The sequence below is a fragment of the Phyllobates terribilis genome, unplaced genomic scaffold (assembly GCF_046119375.1).
Source record: "Phyllobates terribilis strain yellow unplaced genomic scaffold, ASM4611937v1 Scaffold_3__8_contigs__length_932513732, whole genome shotgun sequence".
Taxonomy (NCBI): Eukaryota; Metazoa; Chordata; class Amphibia; order Anura; family Dendrobatidae; genus Phyllobates; species Phyllobates terribilis.
In genome coordinates, this window is record NW_027362763.1 from 394,433,881 (window position 1) to 394,450,973 (window position 17,093).

The 17,093-nt window shown below is 38.4% G+C and overlaps 1 protein-coding gene across 3 annotated transcripts in view; it reads left to right on the forward strand.

The window, feature by feature from the left end:
* Positions 1-17,093, forward strand: part of COL19A1 (collagen type XIX alpha 1 chain) — a 1,587,177-nt gene that overhangs the window by 1,422,137 nt on the left and 147,947 nt on the right. For all 3 annotated transcript variants that reach the window (XM_073675502.1, XM_073675503.1, XM_073675504.1), the window contains exons 46-47: positions 10,674-10,709; positions 10,830-10,874. In XM_073675502.1, coding sequence (XP_073531603.1) covers positions 10,674-10,709; positions 10,830-10,874 — 81 coding nt within the window. The remainder of the gene's footprint in view (positions 1-10,673; positions 10,710-10,829; positions 10,875-17,093) is intronic.

Below are 17,093 nucleotides of genomic sequence, written 5' to 3' on the forward strand. Positions count from 1 at the left end.
AGATACCGCAACCTCCGGTTTGCTAGCTGAGTCTTGCAGTCCTCCACTAGTCTGGGACCGGTGCCCTACTGCGGCCTGATCCCTTCACTATCAGCATGAACTCGGGCACACGGGTGGACTCCGCACTTCCCGTGCCCCTAGGATCCTTTCTCTCTCTGGAGCCTTTCTCACTGCTCCTCACTCTCCTACAGGGCCCCTTTGAATGGGCCCCCTGATCAGTCTGGACCCTCCTCCTCCACGGTCCTCATTTCCTAACTGAACTGACCCCTTCTAGATGTTTCTCCCCTTCTTTTATACTCTTCTTTTAGTGCTCCCCTAAAATACTTCCTCCACCCACCTCCTCTACTTAGTTCCATCTTCCCATCGTGGACCGGGTCTGAGCTCTCCCTCAGGAGCTATCTGGACCTTTCCTAATGGAGTGGTGTAGTGTTGGATGTGAGTGGTTGGGTCCCAGGTAGTGCTCCCTCCTTACCTGAGAGTGGGGTTCCACACCTCTGGCTAAGATGCTGTACCTCTGTGGCAACTGGACCCGCAGGGGTGCCACATTGGCACCATTGAATTTGTTCCAGACAATGAAGTATTTCTCCAAGAAAATTACTGCAATTACACGTTTTGTTATACATGTTTATTTTCTTTGTGTGTATTAGAGCAGCCCCAAAAAAACAGGAAAAAAGGCAAATTGACATAATTTCACACAAAACCCCAAAAAATGGGCCGGACAAAATTGTTGCCACCCTCATTTTAATATTAGGTTACACACCCTTTGGAATAAGTAACTGCAATCAATTGCTTCCTACAACCATCAACAAGCTTCTTACACATCTCTACTGGAATGAGTAAACTGCTCCAGGTCTCTCATATTCGATGGGTGCCTTCTCTCAACATCAATTTTATGATCTCTCCACAGGTGTTCAATGGGATTTAGATCCGGACACATCGGTGGCCACTTCAGAACTCTCCAGCTCCTTGTTTGCATCCATTTTTGGGTGCTTCTTGAAGTATGTTTGGGGTCATTGTCCTGCCGGAAGCAGCTTTCTGACACTGGGCACTACATTGTGACCCAAAATCATCCTTTGGTAATCTTCAGATTTCATGATGATTGCACACAGTGAAGGCAACCAGTGCCAGAGGCAGCAAAACAACCCTGAAACATCTTTGAACCTCAATCATATTTGACTGTGTTCTTTTCTTTGTAAGCCTCATTCAGTTTTTGGTAAACAGTAGAATAATGTGCTCTACCAAACAGCTGTATCTTAGTCTCATATGTCCACAAGACGCTTTCCCAGAAGGATTTTGGCTTACTCATGTACATTTTGGCAAACTGTAGTTTAGCTTTTTTATTTATCTGTGTCAGCATATTTATCCTGGGTCTCCTGCCATAGCGTTCAAATGTCGACAGATAGTTTGTGCTGAAACTGATGCACCCTGAGCCTGCACGATAGCTTGAATTTCTTTGGCACTTGATTTGGGCTGCTTATCCACCATCTGGACTATCCTGTGTTGCAACCTTTCATCAATTTGTCTCTGCCATCCACGTCTAGGGAGATTAGCTACAGTGCCATCAGTTGTAAGCTTCTTGATTATGTTGTTCACCGTGGACAAAGAAACATTAAGATCTCTGCAGATGGACTTATAATCTTTAGATTGTTGATATTTTTCAACAATTTTTATTCTCAAGTATTCAAATAGTTCTCTTTTCCTTTTTTTGTTCTCTATGCTTAGTGTGGCACATACAGACACACAATGTAAAGATTAAGTCAACTTCTCCCATTTTTATTTGTTTTCAGGTGTGATTTTCATATTGCCCACACCTGTTACTTGCCACAGGTGAGTTTGAACGAGCCTCAAATGCTTGAATCAAAATAGTTTACCCACAATTTTAGAAAGGTGTCAACAATTTTGTTCGGATAATTTTTTTTTTGTGAAATTATATCTAATTTGCTTTTTTCTCAGTGTTTTTGTGTTACTCCAATGCACACAACGGAAATAAACAGCTATTTAACAAAGCATGTTTAATTACAATAAATTTCTGGGAGAAATACTTCATTTTCTGGAACAGTTTCAAGAGTGCCAACACTTTCGGCCATAACGCTATTATATATTGCTATCTGGCAATGCAGAAGAAAGTGGAATGCAGGATACCATACATCAAACATTAAGATAAAAAAGTTGGAGAATTTAAGATCTTAACTTTAATACTGTAGAAATAATGAAGAGTCATATGAATCCAGGCAGAGAAGGCTGCAGTAGATGTAGCATGTTTGAGGATTTTAGTGAAGGGATTAGCTATGCAAGAAATGTCGGTAGGAGAAGACGTAACACTTCTGGGCACAGTATGGCAGATGAAGCGAAAGCTGAAAAGCAAAAAAGGAGTCAAGACTAATCCATATATATAGTATGGTTTCAAAGTGCTACTAGAGCCCACTGCCATTACCTCTGATTCACTGACAGAGATCATAAAGTCAGGAATGGTGTTAGATTTATGCTGAAGGAAGTTCACTTTGATTTCAAACAGTGATGTGTCATCCTTGCCAGAAGATCGGCTTTGTTACTGATCCTGTGGAGTGATGTTTCATATAGTGAAAGCAATTGAAGGTGACTTCTGGTCTCTATACAAATAATCTAAATGAGCACATGGAGTCTCCTAGAGACGGTGTAAAAGGGAAGCAAAGAAGACAATATGGAGCCTCAGATTATCTCCATGGACATAGAATCAAGTATTATGGCCAACAAAAGAGAACACTGAATGAGACCGTAAAAGATCAAAAAAAAAACACTTCTCTGGCTGTATCCTGGGAGTGCTACTGTTTCAGTGAGAAAAAAATTGTTAAAAGCATTAAAACAAAAAGGATAAGACACAGGTGTTATTTTAGATTTTAATCAGAGCTTTACAATTAAGGACAGCTGTGTCAAACCAAAGAAATAACATAAAATTCTCAAACTGCAACTCCCTCTGTTAAGAAACATGAGGAAGGTCTTTAAAGGGAACCTGTCACCTGATTCATGCTGCCCAAACTACGGGCAGCATTAATCAGAGACTGACTGCACAATTACAGCAAGGCATACTTTCTCTAAAACCCTCGGGCATTTCAAAGAAAAGATAGTTAGAAGATCCTGCTAGGAAATATTGCTGGAGACGAGATTAACAGGTCTCTCGCTATGGCTGGATCTTCAAACTATATTTTCTCTGAAACGTTGCAGCATTTCAGAAAATTATATTTCTTGCTGCAAACATGTAGCCAGGTTCAGATTCTTGTTACCCACAGTTTGGATGGCATGAATCAGGTAACACGTTCCCTTTAAACAAACTTTATATGGATGCATTGATAGTATTAAGAATGGGAGGGGGTTGAGGCTCCAGAGATACGAGTATTTGCCAGATATTCCAATTTGAGCCTTGACATTGTGAAATCAGCTTTAAGGGAATCTGTCAGCAGGTTTTTGCTATTTAATCTGAGAGCAGCATGATATACAGTGGTAAAAAAGGTATTTAGTCAGTCACCAATTGTGGAACTTCTCCCACTTAAAAAGATGAGAGAGGCCTGTAATTGACATCATAGGTAGACCTCAACTATGAGAGACAAAATGAGAAAACAAATCCTGAAAATTGCATTGTCTGATTTGGAAAGATTTTTTTTTTTAATTTTGGTGGAAAATAAGTATTTGGTCAATTACAAAAGTACATCTCAGTACTTTGTTATATATCCTTTGTTGGCAATGACAGAGGTCAAACTTTTTCTGTAAGTCTTCACAAGTTTGGCACACACTGTTGCTGGTATGTTGGCCCATTTCTCCATGCAGATCTCCTCTAGAGTAGTGATGTTTTGGGGCTGTCGCTGGGCAACATGGACTTTCAACTCTCTCCAAAGGTTTTCTATAGGGTTTAGATCTGGAGACTGGCTAGGCCACTCCAAGACCTTGAAATGCCTCTTACGAAGCGACTCCTTCATTGCCCTGGCGGTGTACTTGGGATCATTGTCATGCTGAAAGACCCGGCCACGTTTCATCTTCAATGCCCTTGCTGATGGAAGGAAGTTTGCACTCAAAATCTCACGATACATGGCCCCATTCATTTTTTCATGTACATGGATCAGTCGTCCTGGTCCCTTGGCAGAGAAACAGCCCCAAAGCATGATGTTGCAACCCCCATGCTTCACAGTAGGTATGGTGTTCTTTGGATGCAACTCAGCATTCTTTCTCCTCCAAACACGACGAGTTGTATTTATACCAAACAGTTCTACTTTGGTTTCATCTGACCATATGACATTCTCCCAGTACTCTTATGGATCATCCGAATGCTCATTATCAAACTTCAGATGGGCCCGGACACGTAATGGCTTAAGCAGGGGGACATGTCTGGCACTGCAGGATCTGAGTCCTTGGCGGCGTAGTGTGTTACTGATGGTAGCCTGTGTAACATTGGTCCCAGCTCTCTGCAGGTCATTCACTAGGTCCCCCCGTGTGGTTCTGGGAATTTTGCTCACCGTTCTTAAGATCATTTTGACCCAACGAGGTGAAATCTTGTGTGGAGCCCCAGATCGAGGGAGATTATCAGTGGTCTTGTCTGTCTTCCTTTTTCTAATTATTGCTCCCACAGTTGATTTCTTTACACCAAGCTGCTTGCCTATTGCAGATTCAGTCTTCCCAGCAGGGCTACAATTTTGTTTCTGGTGTCCTTCGACAGCTCTTTGGTCTTCACCATAGTGGAGTTTGGAGTGTGACTGTTTGAGGTTGCGGACAGGTGTCTTTTATATTGATAACAAGTTCAAACAGGTGCCAGTACTACAGGTAATGAGTGGAGGACAGAGGAGCCTCTTAGAGAAGAAGTTACAGGTCTGTGAGAGCCAGAAATCTTGATTGTTTGTAATTGACCAAATACTTATTTTCCACCAAAATTAAAAAAAAAATTATTTCCAAATCAGACAATGTGAATTTCAGGATTTGTTTTCTCATTTTGTCTCTCATAGTTGAGGTCTACCTATGATGTCAATTACAGGCCTCTCTCATCTTTTTAAGTGGGAGAACTTGCACAATTGGTGGCTGACTAAATACTTTTTTTCCCCACTGTATGGAAAGAGAGCCTGATTACAGCGATGTGTCACTTACTAGGCTGTGTGCTATAGTTTCAATACAATCAGTATATTATCAACACGAGTTTATCACTGCCTGACTAGGTCTCACATGCAGGCCAGTGCAGCTAATCTGTGTAACCCTGTCCTTAACCCTGATTGGTAATTTGCTGACAATTCACAGTGTACACAGGAAGCTGCAAATCAGTGATGTGAGCAGGGTTAAACATAGCTCAGCATTCTGACCACTCATACATCTACAGCAGAGAAAACAGGGATTCTATCAAAACTACTTCAAGATGTCCAGTAACTTATAACATCACTGGAATCAGGTTAACTGACCCTACATCCTGCTGCTCTCATATTACATTGCAAAAACCCGCTGACAGATTCCCTTTAAGAGAAATGTAGAGTTTAGAAATCCTGTAGTTGCTTCAAGTAGATTTTAACTTATGAATATAGTATGCAGAATGGGACACAATTCTGAATACATTCTGCTACTACAAATGGCAGCACTATACCTCTAACCATTTCATTATTTGCAGCAATGTCCCATGAAACAAACTTCAAGTGTTGCAAAGCATATGCACATAAGCACTATGATTAGCTGTCAAGAAATAGCATCTATATATCAAACCATGAATTATATGCTGGAAGAACACTTTTTAGCATATACTGTACTTGTCTCCTAAAAATCTATTGTTATCTAACAGGATAGGTTTTGATATATTTCTCCTAACTAACTATATTTTTCAGACACAGCCAATAATGAAGGTGGGAATACAGGCTTATCAATTAGTAAGCAACCATAAATCACAAAACGTCTTGCATAATATCATATTTGTTTAACAAAGTATCTATTTTGAATAAATAAAACCAATACACTGGTTTCAAATATTTGGAAAAAAAAGCTTGAAAAGTGTCCATCTATCATTTTGAGAATTGTCCTTCAAAGCGACTTCCCTCACACGAATACATGAGAAATTAGCAGACAAGATCAGAAAGCCTTAATTTAGCAAATACCAAATACTCACACATAGACATGGCCCTTTTAATTCTAAAATCAATATCTATTTCTTACTTCCAATCTGATCCTGCACTACCAGCTTAGGTCAGATTCTCTCTCTGCTTATTTTACAGTTCAAAAAATGCAATTTTGTGATATTTTTTTTCCATTGGCCTAAATGGAAAAAAAAGCAATATAATAAAAAACATTTTAAAGGCGGTATTGCAGATTTTATGTATAGTAAAAGTTCTATAAAATCTAAAGGCCTTTAAAAACTCCTCCAAAAACTGACTCAAACCATATCTTAGATTATTAGCACATACCATCTTTTTCAAGTGGGTTCCACTGTGTAAACTGTCTGAAATACCATCAAAAAGTTCAAAAGAATTAGCACCTGCATTTCCTTCTAATAACAACTTGCTGTTTATATGTTAAATACATATTCAAATACATAGTTTTTAAGGTTGAAGGAAGACTAAGTCCATCTAGTTAAACCCATAGCCTAACATGTTGATCCAGAGGAAGGCAAAAAAAAAACATGTGGCAAACACTAAGCTCCACATTGGGGAAAAAATTCCTTACTGACTCCACATACGGCAATCAGACTAGTTCCCTGGATCAACGCCCTATCAAGGAATCTAGTATATACTGTATAACCTGTAATATTATGCATCTCAAGAAAGGCATCCATGCCCTTCTTAAATTTTAGTAGTGAATCACTCATTACCACATCATGCAGCAGAGAGTTCCATAGTCTCACTGCTCTTACAGTAAAGAATCCGCGTCTGTGATTATGATTAAACCTTCTTTCATCCAGACATAGAAGATGCCCCCTTGTCCCCGTCTCTGGCCTCAGAGTAAAAAGATCAGTAGAAAGGTCTTTGTACTGTCCCCTCATATATTTGCACATAGTAATTAGATCACCCCTAAGCCTTCGTTTTTCCAAATTAAATAGCCCCAAGTGTAATAACCTGTCTTGGTATTGCAGACCCCCCAGTCCTCTAATAACCTTGGTCGCTCTTCTCTGCACCCGCTCTAGTCCAGCTATGTCTTTATTATACACCGGAGACTAGAACTGTACACAGTATTCTAAGTGTGGTCGCACTAGTGACTTGTATAGAGGTAAAATTATGTTTTCCTCATGAGCATCTATGCCTCTTTTAATGCATCCCATTATTTTATTTGCCTTTGCAGCAGCTGCCTGACACAGGCCACCAAACGTGAGTTTGTCGTCCACAAATACAACCAGGTCTTTTTCAGTGACAGTTTTGCCCAGTGTTTTACAATTAAGCATATAATTATACATTTTATTTCCTCTGCCCAAGTGCATTACCTTACATTTATCCCCATTAAAGCTCATTTGCCATTTATCAGCCCAAGCTTCTAGTTTACATAGATCCTCCTGTAATATAAAATTGTCCTCCTCTGTATTGATTATCCTGCAGAGTTTTGTGTCACCTGCAAATATTGAAATATTAATCTGTATGCCCCCTACAAGGTCATTAATAAATATGTTAAAAAGAAGCGGGCCCAATACTGACCCCTGTGCTACCCCACTGTTAACTGTGACCCAGTCTGAGTGTGTTCCATTAATAATCACCCTTTGTTTCCTATCGCTGAGCCAGTTCTTAACCCACTTACATATATTTTCCCCTATCCCCATTGTTCTCATATTATGTATCAACCTTTTGTGTGGAACCGTATCAAAAGCTTTTGAAAAGTCCATATACACAACATCCACTGCATTTCCTTGGTCCAGTCCGGAACTTACCTCTTCATAAAAGCTGATCAGATTAGCTTGACAGGAACGGTCCCTCGTAAACCCATGTTGATATTGGGTCATGAGGTTATTCTTCTTCAGATAGCCTAGTATAGCATCTCTTAGGAAACCCTCCAGGATTTTACTCACAGTAGAGGTTAAGCTTACCGGCCTATAATTTCCAAGTTCAGTTTTTGTCCCCTTTTTGAATATTGGCACCACATTTGCTATACGCCAGTCCTGTGGTACAGACCCTGTTATTATGGAATCTTTAAAGATTAAAAATAATGGTCTATCTATGACTTTACTTAATTCCTGCAGTACTCGCGGGTGTATCCCACCCGGGCCCCGGGATTTGTCAACTTTAGTGATTTTTAGACGCCGCCGTACTTCCTGCTGGGTTAAGCAAGTGACATTTAATGGAGAATTTTTGTTATCACTAATCATGTTTTCTGTCATGCGATTTTCTTGTGTAAATACTGTTGAAAAAAAATAATTTAGCATATTGGCTTTTTCCTCATCCTCATCCACCATTTCACCCAGACTATTTTTAAGGGGCCAACACTATCATTTTTTAGTTTCTTACTATTTATGTAGTTAAAGAATATTTTTGGATTATTTTTACTTTCTCTGGCAATGATTCTCTCTGCCTCAATCTTTGCTGCTTTGATTTGTTTTTTACAGAATTTATTTAATTTTCTGTATTTATTTAATGCCTCATCAATACCTATTTGCTTTAGTTCTCTAAATGGTTTCTTTTTGTCACTTATTGTGCCCCTTACAGGTCTATTTAGCCATAGTGGTTTCCTCCTATTTTTAGCATGTTTATTCACATAGGATTAGTGCTGAACGAGTATGTTCTGTTAACCCTTTCGCCGAGTATGCTCGGGCAAGCACCAAGTATTTACAGCTGCTCTGTGTTATGTTTAAATCACTCCCGGCGTGTATGATTTGCGACTGTTTGACAGCTTTATTACATGTGAGGAATGCAGAAGAAACAATCATTCCTCACATGTATTAAAACTGTCAAACAGTCGCAAATCATGCACACTGGAGCGATTCAAACATAACACCGAGCAGCTGTAACTACTCGGTGCTCGCCCGAGCATACTCGGCGATAGGGTTAATAGAACATACTCGCTCAACACTACATAGGATATATATTGTGCACAAGTCCTATTCAGGATGCTAATAAATGTCTCCAATTTGCTTTGTGTAGCTTTATGTCTCAGGATATCGTCCCAGTTTATTGCACTAAGATCATCTCTCAACCATTGGAAATTTGCCTTCCTGAAGTTTAGTGTCCTTGTAACCCCTCTACTACACATCTTATTAAAGGATACATGAAAACTCTTTATTTTGTGATCACTATTACCCAAGTGACCCCCAACTCATATATTTGATATGCAGTCAGGCCTTTGAATGTATTTTAACCACTTCAAGTTTCTAAAAACACCAAGAGGTTAAAAGAAGTGACATGTCTATTCTTCTGGCATTTTCCACTATAAGAGATTTTGTACCTTACTCTATAAGTCAATGGGAAAGCTCAAAAGATTCCCGAAAAATGACTGGACATTTTTTGGACCATTTTGAAAACGTTTTTCTTAAAAAAAAAAAAAGTACGGGTGGTTTCTTCAATATACAATGAAGTCAAAATCAGCTAGAAAACAACAGTAAAAAAGAGCACAAAAATCACGGGAAAATCCTCAAAAAAAAATACTGATGGCTAACAACGTCAGAAAAACACTCAGGAAACTACAGAAAAAATGAACTAAAGGATGCCTTAGGAAAAAAAAAATTCTTGAAAAACTTTTCGGGTGTGCCTGAGTTTAAAAGATATTGTATGCGCATAGTTTCATATGGTTTTTGTTATGATGTGTGATTGATTTGTGTTGAGTATCAGCATGACAACAAATGAAACTAAATATTCTGTAATTAGTCAGTGTTTGCATAAATGTTAATAATGGTAACTAAAGGTTTTTACTGCTCCAATACATTTTAAAGAAGCACTTTCATCAAAGTAGTCATCATATTATACAGCACTGTGTACTTACAATTGCTCATTTTGCCTTTCTACCCAGTTAATTCTTCTCTTTTCCATTAGGTCTCTGACCTCACATGATTAAAAACTGACTAGCTGAATCCTCCTAAGCTTTATGTAGAAACAGGAGGTCAATTTTTCCTGCATGAGTCAAGCGTCATTGCTAAATTCCCTGGCAGGGGGAGGAGGGAGCAGCTGGGTCAGGAGTTGAAGAGGGGAATGATTAATGCAGGGAAAAGAGACTTGCTGTTTCTACATAGAGTAGAGAAAAGAGAAGAATTAGCTGGGTAGAAGGGAAAAATGAGCAATTGTAAGTACACAATGCCTTATAATATGATAATTGCAATATATTAATAAGGTGAAAACTTTGACGAGAGTGCTTCTTTAATCATAATACATTTAAAAATGTTGTTATTATGGGAACATTTATTGATTATATTTTAGTGTTATTTACTGCAGTACACTTAATGAAGTTCTTCAAAGACTAAATGCAAAGCATTTCATGACATCCAATTCCTATAATTTCCACCCATAAGTTTTTCTGTATTTACTAAATAAAGTAACATTTCCATGGGAAAAGAAAACAATTTTAGATAAATTTTATTTTGTTTGGCGAACAAGATTTCTATCAGTTTTTGCTACTTGCAGACTTTGATAAATAGTCCGTATAATCACCCTTACTGGGTACACCGTGTGCGCTTTTTCATAGCTTGATGAGGAAAGAGAACTGATGATCTAAAACTCATGTGTGGCTATGCAATGCAATTCAACGACTAATATTCCATATATCATTTCTAGGGAAGAAACGGAAATGATGGATTACCAGGTTCACCGGTGAGTCATGTTTAATTTCATTGCTTGTAATAACTTCAGTGAACAAACAATAACATTTCAGTTGCAATTTTCATTTTTTTTCCCTAAAATCTTTTAAATAAATAACTTTCTATTTTTCAGGGAGTCCCAGGAAGGCCAGGAGACAGAGGTCCAAAAGGAGAACGTGTAAGTTTTTAAAAACATTTTCTTGACTAACATTTGTATCAATAGCTAAACCAACAGAGATCAGTTTAAGGTGTCAACACCTTTGACATATTAGAATTTGCGATCATTACATATTACTTATTGTTCACATGGGGAAAATGTTACTGTAGAAAATGTACACACTGTTTCTAAAACACTATTAATAAAGGCCTGGAAAGGCAATATGTTCAAAAGTTGTTTCTATGCCACAGCGCTCCAAATCCCCTACTTCCCTCTACACCGATATAGAGGTAAACTGTACATCCAGCATAATTCATCCAATTACTATATGTGCTAATGAAGTCAATAATGTAATTGGAGCTGCATTTTTGTGGTAATGAAAACCCCTTCCTTTTCTTGCTATGAGCTTAGATGATATAATTCTTGATTCATACAGTCAACATTAGAAGGAGCTTTATGCTCATGAATTTATATAAAAAAATATTTATCAACTATATTCTGAAGACTAGGTGTCCCAACAAACACTGGAACAGGTGCTCTGATTCCCTTATCCTTTTTCCTACTGTTGTACTTGAATAGAGTGCTGTGTGTATAGTTATCAGAAAGGCAGAGTTGGTAATAAACCACCTCTGCTTTCACAATGGGAAGTCCAGCTGTATCTGACAGCTTGCTTCTTGCTCCTGATCTAATGCAGCTGCTTACTCTGCAATAATATTTTAGAACGTCATTGCAGAGTAATATGTGGACATCCCGGATGTTTAAGTCTATTGGAGGTCCTCAAAGAGTTTAAAATATAAAAAATATAAAATATAAAATGTAAATCATTTCTCATGCCCCTCATTAAAAAGAAATAGAAAAATAACCATATTTGGTGTTGCTGCATCTGTAAAAGTTCAATCTATTAAGATCTAGAATTAATTAACACATATGATAAAAGACATAAAGAGAAGGAAGAAAATCTAAGTTCCAGTATTGTGATTTTTCAGTTGGGACAACTCCACCAAATAATGTAATGAATTGTAAAAAATTTTGAATGTACCCCAAAATCAATAAAAATTTAGCTCGCTATGCAAATATCAAGTCCTTACCCAGCTTCAACTAAAAAATGAAAATGTTATGGATCTCAGAAAATGGCAACACAAACCAAATTTTTTGGGCCATACATTTCTGATTATTTTTTTTTACTACTTAAGTAAATAAAAAAAAGTTTGGTATCACTGTATTTGTACTAATCTAAAGAATCACTTTACTAGGTAATTTTTATGATACAATTAATAACATAAGAGCAAAACCCAAAAAACAATGGTAGAATGTGTGATGTTTTTCACTATTTCACAGAATTTTACATTGCATGGTAAAAAGAATGGTGTTGTTCAAAACTACAAATCGTCTGACAAAAAAGACCTCATATGGTTATGTCAATGGAAAAATATAAAGTTATGGTTCGTGGAAGAAGGGGGAGAAAAAATTAAATAAAAAAATCATGTGAAGTACACAATTTTGTATGCTTGCAGCTATCATTAAATAAGTCCAAAAAAGCAAAAAAGGAAACCAGCTCATTGGGTGTAGATGAGCTTTAGCCAAGGCACGAACCATGCTCCTGTGTAGCATTTTAATGAAAATCCAAAAATGCATCTTTAGTCCAGCTTTAAGGATAGAGCATAAAAACTTAGTACCCCCTGGCGTAACTCTATTATGTACAGTGCCTACGGAAAGTATTCAGACCCCTTTAAATTTTTCACTCTTTGTTTCATTGCAGCCATTTGGTAAATTCTAAAAAGTTCATTTTTTTCTCATTAAAGTACACTCTGCACCCCATCTTGACTGAAAAAAACAGAAATGTAGAAATCGTTGCAAATTTATTAAAAAATAAAAACTGAAATATCACATGGTCATAAGTATTCAGACCCTTTGCTCAGTATTGAGTAGAAGCACCCTTTTGAGCTAGTACAGCCATGAGTCTTCTTGGGAATGATGCAACAAGTTTTTCACACCTGGATTTGGGGATCTTCTGCCATTCTTCCTTGCAGATCCTCTCCAGTTCTGTCAGGTTGGATGGTGAACATTGGTGGACAGCCATTTTCAGGTCTCTCTAGAGATGCTCAATTGGCTTTAGGTCAGGGCTCTGGCTGGGCCAGTCAAGAATGGTCACAGAGTTGTTCTGAAGCCACTCCTTTGTTATTTTAGCTGTGTGCTTAGGGTCATTGTGAACCTTCGGCCAAGTCTGAGGTCCAGAGCACACTGGAAGAGGTTTTCATCCAGGATATCTCTGTACTTGGTCGCATTCATGTTTCATTCAATTGCAACCAGTCGTCCTGTCCCTGCAGCTGAAAAACACCCCCATAGCATGATGCTGCCACCTCCATGTTTCACTGTTAGGATTGTATTGGGCAGGTGATGAGCAGTGGCTGGTTTTCTCCACACATACCGCTTAGAATTATCACCAAAAAGTTCTATGTTTGTCTCATCAGACCAGAGAATCTTATTTCTCATAGTCTGGGAGTCCTTCATGTGTTTTTGAGCAAACTCTATGCAGGCTTTCATATGTCTTGCACTGAGGAGAGGCCTCCGTCGCGGCACTCTGGCATAAAGGCCCGACTGGTGGAGGGCTGCAGTGATAGTTGACTTTGTGGAACTTTCTCCCAGCTCCCTACTACATCTGTGGAGCTCGGCCACAGTGATCTTGGGGTTCTTCTTTATCTCTCTCACAAAGGCTCTTCTCCCATGATTGCTCAGTTTGGCTGGATGGCCAGGTCTAGGAAGACTTCTGGTGGTCCCAAACTTCTTCCATTTAAGGATTATGGAGGCCATTGTGCTCTTAGGAACCTTGAGTAATGCAGAAATTCTTTTGTAACCTTGGCCAGATCTGTGCCTTGCCACAATTCTGTCTCTGAGCTCCTTGGGCAGTTCCTTTGAGCTCATGATTCTCATTTGGTCTGACATGCACTGTGAGATTTGAGGTCTTATATAGACAGGTGTGTGCCTTTCCAAATCAAGTCTCATCAGTTTAATTAAACACAGCTCGACTCCAATGAAGGAGTAGAACCATCTCAAGGAGGATCACAAGGAAATGGACAGCATGTGACTTAAATATGAGTGTCTGAGCAAAGGGTCTCAATACTTATGACCATGTGATATTTCAGTTTTTCTTTTTTAATAAGTTAGAAAAATGCCTACATTTCTGGGTTTTTTTCAGTCAAGATGGGGTGCAGAGTGTACTTTAATGAGAAAAAAAATGTACTTTTTAGAATTTACCATATGGCTGCAATAAAACAAAGAGTGAAAAATTTAAAGGGGTCTGAATACTTTCTGTACCCACTGTATAATGTAAGAAGAGAGGTATGGAATTTGGAGCTCTATAACAAATGTAAATGTATTTACAGATGAGGGGATGAATACTATTTTTTTACCCCTTTTGATTCAGGCAAAATGGCAGATGGCCACCATTTTGCTGGACTCATGCAAATTGAATAGCAAAAAGATCTAATTTTGATTAATCCAAATTTTCCATGTTCATGCGGTTGTTTTCCTTGTTCTTATTGGACATTATATATTAAAACTGATGGCAGTAAAACCACGAAAGAACATATATGGAAAGAAGGAATAAAGAAACACATGTGAAACTTACCAGAATACGTTCATGTGAAAAAGTGTTTGCCCCTTTACTGATTTCTTATTCTTTTACATGTTTGTCACACTTATATGTTTCAGATCACAAAACAAATTTAAATGTTAGAGAAATATAACACAAGTAAACAAAAATGCAGTTTTTAAATGAAGGTCTTTATTATTAGGGGGAAAAAAAATCCAAACCTACAGGGCCCCTTAAAACATAAATTAACTGTGGTTTATCACATGTTTGGGAAGCGGAGTTCAATTTCCCTAGCCACACACAGGCATGATTACTGTCACAACTGTTCTCAATCAAGAAATTACTTAAATAGGACCTGCCTGACAAAGTGAAGTAGACAAAAAGATTCTCAAAAGCTAGACATCATGCTGCGATCCAAAGAAATTTAGGAACAAATGAGAAACAAAGTAATTGAGATCTATCAGTCTGGAAAAGGTTATAAAGCCATTTCTAAAACTTTGGTACTCCAGCAAACCACAATGAGACACATTATCAACAAATGGCGAAAACATGGAACAGTGGTGAACCTTACCAGGAGTGGCCAGCCAACCGAAATTACCCCAAAAGCGCAATGATGACTCATTGTAGAGGTCACAAAAGACCCCACAACAACATCCAAGCAACTGCAGGCCACACTTGCCTAAGGTTAAGGTCAAGATCATGACTCCACCACAAGAAAGAGACTGGGCAAAAATGGCATGCATGGCAGAATTCCAAGACAAAAACCATTACTGAACAAGAAGGACATAAAGGCTCGTCTCAGTTTTGCCAGAAAACATCTTGATGATTGCCAAGACTTTTGGGAGAATATTCTGTGGACTAATGAGACAAAAGTTTAACTTTTTTTAAGGTGTGTGTCCCATTACAGCTGGCGTAAAAGTAACACAGCATTTCAGAAAAGGAACAGCATACCAACAGCAAAATATGGTGGTAGTAGTGTGATGGTGTGGGGCTGTTTTGCTGCTTCAGGACCTGGAAGACTTGCTGTGGTAAATGGAATCATGAATTCTTCTTTCTACCAAAAAATCCTGGAGTAGAATGTCCAGCCATCTGTTTGTGACCTCAACTTGAAGCGCACTTGGGTTATGCAGCAGGATGATGATCCAAAACACACCAGCAAGTCCACCTCTGAATGGCTTAAGAAAAACAAAATTAAGACTTTGGAGTGGGCTAGTCAAAGTCCTGAGCTTAATCCGATTGAGATGCTGTGGCATGACCTTAAAAAGGCAGTTCATGCTCAGAAACCCTCCAATGTGGCTGAATTACAACAATTTTGCAGAGATTAATGGGCCAAAACTCTTCTAGAGCATTGTAAAAGACTCATTGCCAGTTATCGCAAACGCTTGATTGCAGTTGTTGCTGCTAAGGGTGGCCCAACCAGTTATTAGGTTTAGGGGCAATCACTTTTTCACACAGGGCCCTGTAGGTTTGGATTTCTGTTTCCCTTAATAATAAAGACCTTCATTTAAAAATTTCATTTTTGTTGACTTGTGTTATCTTTGTCTACTATTTACATTTTTTTTGTGATCTGAAACATTTAAGTGTGACAAACATGCAAAACAATAAGAAAGTAGGAAGGGAGCAAACTTTTTCACACCACTGTATGTGTTAAACTTTAGACTCTTCAAAATATCCCCCTTTTATTCTGATGACAGCTTCACACATCCTTGGCATTCTCTCAAGCATCTTCATCTGATAGTCACCTAGAATGGCTTTCCTTAAGGAGGAGTTCCTAGAGGTGCTGAGGCCCTGTGATAGTCAAGGCCATGTAATCTGACACCGCACTTCATCCCTCTCCTTCTTGGCTACATAGTCATTATATTATCTAGAAGTGTGTTTTGGGTCAATAATTTCTGCAAAATGATAATGCTTGCAAAATTGAAGTACTAATAGTTTATTTTTATTAATTAACAAAAAATAAAGTGAATAGACTAAAGAGAATCAAATCATTGTTTGTTATGACCATCCTTTGTCTACGAAGCAGCATCAAAGCATCAATTCTTCTAGGTACACTTGCACACAGCTTTTGAAGGTACTCAGCAGAGAGGCTGTTTCAGACAACTTGGAGAACGAATCACAGATCTTCTTTAGATGAAGGCTTGCACAAATTAGTTTGCCTCTTCGTGAAGTTCCAGACACGCTTGATGATGTTAGGACCAGGGCTCTGCAATGGCCATATCATGAATTCCAGGAACTTCCTATTCTTCCTTACCCTGAAGATAGTTCTTAATTTCATTGGCTGTATGTTTGTATGTTTGGGGTAATAGTCCTTCTGTTACAGCCAAATATTTTCACATTTTGACTCATCAGTCCAGATCACCTACTGCCATTTTTCTACACTCCAGTTCCTATGTTTTCTTGCATACCGTAATTGAGCCACTTAGCCTTGTTTCCATGATGACTGAGTGGTTTTTTTTGGTCGCAATTCTTCTATATAGACCAGTTCTGGCCAGATTTCCCCAAACTGTAGATAGATGTAGCTGGATTCCACTTGTTACTGCCAGTTCTAAGCTAATGGAACTGCTAAACATCCATTTTCGAAATTAAGTTAGCATGATGTGTCTTTTATCTGTTGTACAAAGTATCCTTGGCTAACTACTGTGTTTACG